Raw genomic sequence first — 8886 nt, forward strand, 5'->3', positions numbered from 1 at the left:
ATATATTATACAAAGAATAATATCGTATTAGACTAATTTCAAGTTGAAATCCAAGTTTCACTCTCATACAGTCCAAGAAAAAATAAGTCATGTTAGCTGATGGGAATTATTGACGTGCATCAATCTGTTTCAGGTGAATCGAACATCCAAAAGTTCGAGTTGTTCTCCAAGACACCTTTATCTGGATCGATGACCCCACGTCAGGCGCCTGGAAAGTCCGTATCCACAGACACCGAATCCGTTCCAGGATTGTCGTCTCCAGATATGCGTCACGGCTCGGGTTCGGAGAACGGTGACCGCGAGTCCATCGTGAATTCCCCGATAGCCAAACCATTAAAAGACGGCGATGAAACGCCAGGTTCCATCAGTCCGCTCGGCTCAGACTCTGGCTCGGATACGGATAAAGACGAGCAGGAGCCCTCGCCTTCCTCCGCAGCATCGCGACAGATGAATGCCATCGACATTCTAACGAGGGTTTTCCCCAACCACAAGCGCAGCGTCCTGGAGCTTGTGCTACAGGGATGCGGCAAAGACGTGGTGCAGGCCATAGAGCAAATCCTCAACAACAGCGGTCAAGCCAAGGGCCCAGATGAGTCCTGGACGGCGGATCGGATTCTGCAGAGCGCACAGCTGCCCATGTCCTCCACCCCGCGGCCTATGTTACCTGGAACCATGACGCTCAGCAACAGATCTGCCTTCTCTCCTCTGCAACCCAACGCGCCACACTTTGGTTCCGACCCGAGCACGTATCCTCTCAGTACGCATTTGGGCTTGAACCCACTCCGGTTGGCGTACTCGGCTCACAGCAGAGGCCTGGCCTTCATGGCTCCATACTCCACCACAGGTCTGATGCCAACATTGGGCTTCAGGCCGCCAATGGACTATGCCTTCAGTGACTTGATCAGAGACAGGACTCTCTTGCATAAAGAGCAGAGCTACACCAACGGACTGTATGGTCCTCTGGTCAACAACACTCCAGATAAACAGTGAGATAGTGTTTCCCAAGTATAGACAAAAGTGTTTCTTGTCTTTAAAGACTCCTAGGCCTAAAAATTCCTCATCTTTAAAGACTCGCGGGCCTTGTGTTTCCGTATATAAAATATGTCTAGTTTAATCACCAGAAAAAAATTTGTTTGGTGGTCGTGGCTTCTTTGAAGTTTGAGAAAATGGTTAGGTGTAAAAGAAAATGGTTACATGTAAAGGTTAAAGTAGTTTTTACCCATCTTACTGCAGGTTGGCGTTACTGACACTGCCTCAGCGCAAAAGGAGCCAGAGGTGAATTATTTTAGACCTTTAGCAGGGTAACCATAGTATTTTCGAGTAATGTAAATTGTGTATTTTAAAATCCTTCACGTTTGTTACAAACCATTTAGATTATTTACCAAACGGATTAAGCCCCGGTGTGATAATAGTGCAATTCCTAGAATAATAATTTGCTTCATTTTAAAAAGGGAATATTCTAGCATTATTGTTATTGTGGAACGTCTATTATTCACTCTTTTTCTGCTCAGTGTCTGAAAATCGTGCCATGTTCATTCAACAGAACATAAGTTATTTGGATTCAATATGGTTACTGGCTCAATTTGTGTTCCCTTTGTGAGTGATATGTTAGGCTTCAAGACTAAATAATGTATATTGCATTTCTTGATGATAAAGTCATATTTGTCAAAGTCATTTTCTCAATAAAAAAAAAATCAAAAGGGATCTAAAAAAGATGTAAAACGATTGAATGTTGATTGAGATCTTGCAGCGTTGCGAAGTGTACATTTCTCTGTGTAAATTTTGCAAAAAATAAATGTTATTTTATTCTTACGTTTTGCTTGTTCTGTGCATTAAATAGTTTCTTATTTTTTTAATCCATAGCGTTTGGGACATTGTGACCTATTTTAAAACACATTTTGCATGTACAATACCAACTAATTATCAACAGTTAACTTCAATAATAAATAGGCAGGCTAATATGTTAACAAATTATTAATGCATTTTAATACTTTACATATTTAAAAAAATAATTGCTACAAAAGTAAATTTGCTAAAAATTTCATATCAACATGTCTAATTTTTTGAAAGTCGTATCGGCACTTTAAGCTAAAGAGAGATGATATTAAGCTCTTCTCTTATTTTAAAAGATTGTGAAAGCCTCTAAACAGAGACAGTCTCAAAGCAAGGAGTCCACTGTATTTTCGCACGAGGAGTGTATAGCTGCACTATTGAAACGCGATGCCATGGAGACATAATCCCCCTCGCTCAAGTGTTTACTTTCTCCCCGCAGATAAAACAGTGTAAACAGCAGTGTCGGATTGACAGTGTACCTTCATTTAACGGAGAAACCGAGCACTCCAATGTTCATAATGCACATTTGATGAGGTGCATGATAACACAGACCCTTCTCTCGGTTTGTTTAATATTTACATAGAAAGTGTTTTAATAAATTTTAGATAAATTCCTCTGCTCGGAGGCTTTTTCTTCAACTCAGTTTTGATTTAGTTCAGTGTTTTTTTATTTACTTTACAGTCCATATAATTATTAACATTTCGATAGGCGTACACTGTAAATCGAATAAAAATGTTAATAAATAATAGGAATAATATAGGCTAAATTATAATCTATACATTTATTAAGTCAAACGACTTACGACAAAATTATTTTAAACTATCAAGTATATTTCACGTAAATAAAAAAGCGTAGCCTATGCTAAAATACATTAAAAACTTATTTATTTATTTATTTTTGCTGCAAACATTTAACAAAAAGCGTTGTATTTTGAAACGGAACAATATGTTATTTGCCAGATTTGTTTGTGTGTGTTCAGGTATAGGCTACCAAAGCAGGTTTATTTTTCTATTTTTACTTACATTGCACAAGAACAACTGAGATGCCTGTTTGTCTTTTTAATTTTACTTTTACTATTATTCAGAAAGATAAGAACATACAGGAATGTGGGAATGTGTTACATTATATGCTTAGAACAGGCCGTTTCTATATCATTTTTAATTGTCTTAGATGCAACGGAATATGTGAATATAAATTTAGGCTACTTCTAAAATGCACTATTGCATTAAAAACACTATTGACTAACTGCATTATGAAATTCCCTTGTCTTGAAATTGTTTCAGAATTTGGCCATCATGTTACAATTCTGACCTTCAATGCGAGAGTTTGTCGCCCTCTTGTGGTAGAATGTGGAAATAAACGGAGACAGTCAGTGGATTCATAGGTGACTCATCGAACAGCTTTGTCTTTGATTATATCGCCACCTTGCGGTGAAATGTATGAAGACCAGCCACAGAGGTACCCAACAGAGGAAACAGGCTGTTCTGTCGTGACAGTTTCTCGAGTTCACGCGGGAATTTCTAATGGAGTTTTAGAATAGCGGTTTTCGATTTAGTTGTAAAAGATGGTATGTAGTTGACATCACTTGAAGAGACGTTCACGTTTTGTTCTACAACGCTAATTTCACTAGCATCTACCAAATGACACGTGGATTCAGGTGAATTTGCGCCATAACGTGTTGATTGGACACTTTGATCTTTTTGGTTAGAGACACCAGTTGTGCAGCTCAAAACGGTTAGCTACCGACTGTAATAAACATGGCGCATAAACATTCATTTTATTATCAGCATAAACCTTTTGAAGCACATCAGTCCTCATTTAAGGCAAGTCAAAGTCATGTCCGGGTCATAATCACCGTGTCAGGATTGAATTATTATTATTAGCATGGAAACTGTAATTAATATACAATTCACGTAAGATACATGCTATAAGATTTATTAACAATTTATTTTATTTTATTTTTGTTTTGTTAAATCTAGCAATTATCTGTGAGAAAGGGGGAAGAATGTAAAGTGACAGGTTTAAATGTAGATGGAATATAATTATGAGCTATATTTAACGTAATATATTAGCTATATTTTTACATTTATTTTTTATAATTTATCTTTGTTATTGTTTGTGTATTATTAACATTGTGTACATACTGTTTCATTTATAGAAACCTTTTTTTCCCATTTGTATCAGATATGATTTTGAAAATCGACAGCTCTATAGCACCATCTACTGGATTGTTACTGATAAAATATCATTATTTTGCCGCTTTTTTGCTTCCATCTTCGTTCTGATAGCTTGTAATGTAAATCAATGAGATACTAATAGTATAGCAGACTATTTATATAAAATGCATGTAAATATCAGTTGTCACACTATATCTCCCATTAGTATGTCTTAGTAAGATGATATTTAAATGTTTAGTTTTATGAAAGCTCTGTAGATTTTGTTGTGGGGGGCAAAACAAGCAATGCAATACAATGATAATTGAGAGAAGAACAAATAAATGTTTCTCAAAAGCCTGATATATCATATTTGATACTCAAATTTTAACATGATTTTACTAAAATATTATGTATGGATAATCATGTAAACGGAATAAGTTGCTTCAGTAATATAAATATTACTACTAACAATATATATTTTTTTCTTGTGTTAAAATCAGTAAAGATTTCAGCAAAAAGATGTATGTAACACAGCCTGAAGGTTTTGATCATGTTGATAATTTAGAGGCCTTAGAAATTTGCGTATCAAATATGATACAGTGGGATTTTTAGGGAGTTAACAGTGCTAAAATACACTATGAGAACCAAAAATGGTAACTGTTCACATATGCAGCGCTGTTACTTGAGCAGACTCAGAAAATAACTGGGGCTTTTGGCAAAAATGCTAGAGAAAATTAAAATATTTAATATTAAAATTGTGTTATTCTCTCAATTTTTTTATTTTTTTATTTTTTTTAGTTATTTAACGTTTGTTATATTTAATCATATTTTTTCTAGGCCTGTCTATGTATGGAATTGGTGCCTCCCCAGACTCCATAGTGACCTCTAGCGGTCCAATATCTGCCTTCACTGTCTCTGAGGTGAGTGTTTTTTTGGATGCATAGATAATATGGGGTAATTGTTCATGAGGAAACTAAAACCAGCTCTTGATGTAATATGTAACAGCTATACTCGTCCAGTTCGAAAAATTATTTCAATTCGGTAGAATCAGTTCCTAAGTAAATTAGCCTGAAACTACTACTGAGTGTGGTAACCAGAAATAACATGAAGGTAGACATTGTTGGAGGAGAAAGAGGCAAAAAAAAAAAAAAAAAATTCCCCAACTGCAATGCTCTGAAAACAACTTTGGCATAATCTGGTGGCTATATGTGCACTGAGAGTTTATTATTATTGTATTAGGTACTGAACCCCTTAACTGTCTCCCCCCATTTTATACATTAAGCATGCAGGTGCACTATCCAAACTTAAATTGTTGTAATTTATGAACACTTTGGAATACAGACATAAGGTTCGTCCCTTTTTAAAGAAGAAAATGAGCAGATTATCGCAAATTTTTTTCAAAAATGTAAAGTATCAAAAAGTTATGGAAGTTTAAATTTATTGTAAAGAAAATGCACTATAATAATTTAATTAAATTTTATATATAATAAATATTTTACATAACATGTTGTACTCTAAAATTGGTATAAAATGTTTGTCAAGATTATAAAAAGGTTTCATTCTAAAACACCGTAATGCATTTTGTAATATGACATTTGACACCTCCCACTAAGGGGGAGGAGACTGACAAAAGATTTTAAAGTACCATTTCCATGTCCGATTTCAAAATGGGCTTCTAAGCTTTCAAATGATATATGATTTATGATGATTACTAAAAGATTTGATAGAGAAAAAGGACGACAAAAAAAGAGCGCCAAGCGTCCCCAAAAATGAAATTTTGCTGAAAATGTAGCCTACTACGCTCAGGTCATCCAAGATGTAGAGTTTGTTTCTTCATCAGAAAAGATTTGGAGAAATTTAGCATTACATCACTTGCACACCAATGGATCCTCTGCAGTGAATGGGTGCCGTCAGAATAAAAGTTCAAACAGCTGATGAAAGCATCGCAATAATTCACAAGTAATTGATGGACTGGAGTCATGTGGATTAATTGTGTATTATTGTGATGTTTTATCAGCTGTTTGGACTCTCATTCTGACGGCACCCATTCACTGCAGAGGATCCATTGGTGAGCAAGTGATGTATTGCTAAATTTCTTCAAATCTGTTCTGATGAAGAAACAAACTTATCGACATCTTGGATGGCCTGAGGGTGAGTACATTTTCGTTTGTGGGTGAACTGTTCCTTAAATGCATGCATCAATGTGAATAATGGCACACTATTCAAAAGCATTCAGGTCATTGGATCTGCCCTCTGTGGCCTGTTCAGAAGACAGAGGATAATAATACTCATTCATTTGTTGCAAATTACTGAATTATAGCCTGAAAGCAAATGCGTAATGAATGATTGTTTATTTTTGTTTGTTAGTGGTTTGTCTCTGGAGGGCTTTTGGGCTGTGTTGCAGGGTTATTGCTCTGTTACACCTGCACCCTTTGTAAAACCTTTTCCTTCATATGAATTATTTGCTTGGCTCTTTGTTGGTTAAGTAGAACCAGGGAGCAGCAACCATTTGTTTTTGTTGTCTGAGTGTGTATTAATCACTTGCCAAATTAATTAGGCGTAACTGGTATTGTTTATTCAGTACACAGCATCCATTCACCCAGTCTTTGCTGTCTCAGAAAGCACAGAGTAACATTTTACCACAAAATTCCTCTGAACTTGAAGGTAAAATCAGTGTTGCTAAGAGTTAATATATTTTAAGTTAGATTTGAAAGTGACCATTGATATTGATTAGGCCTGGATAGTAGTGTTAGCTTGCTAAGAGATCCCATAAAGACCATCTAGATGGAGTTCAGAGGTTTAGGTTGTGTATCAGGTGGTCTTTTACACTAGATGGCAGTCTTACCACACAGATGTTACCGTGACTCTCAAAGTGCGTCTTCTGCAGTGGACACAAGGTCAAGCTGTTCTGCTCTGATATCTGCTGCAGTGTTTCTCTGATCCAGTTGGACCGATTAGAGAAACATCACTTGTTTTTGTTGTCTTTCTAAATTTGATGCGTGCAGAACAAAGTATGGTTTTTAGGTGCTGTATGAAGAAGAACTTTTTTTTGTTTTTCTTAAAAAACTGGCTGCTGTTGTTGTAAAAAACAGTGACGCTGTTTCAAGTTTTGCATAATGGCATTTTGGTGACTTTATATATTTAAAGTTCCTAACTGTATATATTAATCAAATATGTATTGTTAAAGGGGTCATATGATGCTGCTAAAAAGAACATTATTTTGTGTATTTGGTGTAATGAAATGTGTTTATGCGGTTTAAAGTTAAAAAAACACATTATATAAACAAACAAACAAACAAACATAATTTTAGCAATATTTTATTGTTGAATGTACATTGCCTTAAATTATAAAGTATTTTATAGCCTACTTTTTAATTAATAAAGAACATTTTTTAAAATTAATCTTTCTATATATATGGCTGTACATTACCATTCAAAAAAAAAAGAAAAGAAAGAAATTAGTGCTTTTATTCATTCAAGGATACTTTAAATTGATCAAATTCATCAAAGAATCCTGAAAAAAGTATTTATTAAGCAGCACAACTGTTTTCAGCGTTTATAATAATAAGAAATATTTATTTAGCACCAAATCAGGCATATTAGAATGATTTCTGAAGGATCATGTGACACTGAAGACACTGAAATAATGGCTGCTGAAATAATTCAGCTTTGCCATCACAGGAATAAATGACATTTTAAAATATATTCAAATAGAAGAGTTATATTAAAATGTAACAATATTTTTCAATATTTCTGTTTTACTTCATTTTATGATTAAGTAAATGCTGCCTTGATGAGCATAATAGACAACATTAAAATATTTTACTGACCCCCAATTTAAATTTACAATTAAATTACATGTATTTTTTATTTATTGTAAGGTAACGTACAGTTAACAAATTGACAGGTTTTTGCAGTAACATTTTTACTTCTATTTTTTTTAAATGTCGGTATTTTGTTTTATTCTTGAGTATGTTACTCAACACTTTGCCAATTTTTAAAATGATTTTCATGGTTCTAAACTTCCAAACACATTTATTGAATTGAAATTAGAAACATGACCATGTGACTGCTCTTTTTTTCTTTATTCAGTGAGATGTGTCTGTTTCTCCATCTATTACCTCACAGTGCTTAGCCTCCATTGTGTTGTTGTCAGCGTGACAGCTATCCTGCAGTGAGCTGATCGGTTTGTGTGATGAGTTGGGGCCCCTGTGATTAGAGAGAGTGTCACAGTGGAGCCACTGAAGGGCATGACTGGACACAAATGTCACCGCTGTGACATCAGTCAGGTAAAAGTGAAGGGTAATTATTAATATGAGGTCAACAGTGAGTAGTCCTCTGCTTGGGAATCGCTAATACACGGCGGATGCATGCAGATGCTTTAGCTCACCGCAGGCTCGCTCGGAGATGCACTTCTCACAAAATGCACAAGTTATACCTCCACCTGTGGTTCACAAATTCATTGCTTCCTCCTGGATGCTGTCTGTGCATTTACAAATCCGTGTTTCTGAACATTTTCCCAGCTATCAGCTGCTTACGGTGGGCGTCTCCTCCAGAAGCTCTGCTGGAATGAAACGCATTGAAGTGCAAGAATCTTTTAAGAGGCGAAAGCAGAAAGTAATTTTGTGAGCGCTTCGCCGCTGTTATTTGACTGTGTGTTTTTGCGAGTTTCCTCTGGCTGAGCTGTAATGAATAATTAGTGGAGGGAGAAGATAAATAGCCATGGGGCTTCCTGCTACTGAGGAAATCCATTTAGGTTATTACTCCTTACATAAAACTCATTTTCACTCTAAGAGCTGCCTTTACTGTCCATGCTGAATTACAAATAGAAATAGCATAAACAAACAAAAGAATGGCAATTACTTTTCCGTTCAATAGAGAACGCTGGTGAACGCTC

At 35.6% G+C, this 8886-nt stretch overlaps 1 protein-coding gene across 1 annotated transcript in view; it reads left to right on the top strand.

The window, feature by feature from the left end:
* The window catches only part of LOC107743899 (doublesex- and mab-3-related transcription factor A2-like), a 3564-nt gene extending 1821 nt beyond the window's left edge, over positions 1 to 1743 (top strand). The window contains exon 3 of the mRNA XM_016557348.1: positions 134 to 1743. Within this exon, the coding sequence (XP_016412834.1) occupies positions 134 to 990 (857 nt within the window). The 3' untranslated portion in view covers positions 991 to 1743. The remainder of the gene's footprint in view (positions 1 to 133) is intronic.
* Positions 1744 to 8886: the final 7143 nt, after the last annotated feature.

The sequence above is a fragment of the Sinocyclocheilus rhinocerous genome, unplaced genomic scaffold (assembly GCF_001515625.1).
Source record: "Sinocyclocheilus rhinocerous isolate Xijiao unplaced genomic scaffold, SAMN03320098_v1.1 scaffold377, whole genome shotgun sequence".
In the NCBI taxonomy this organism is placed as follows: Eukaryota; Metazoa; Chordata; class Actinopteri; order Cypriniformes; family Cyprinidae; genus Sinocyclocheilus; species Sinocyclocheilus rhinocerous.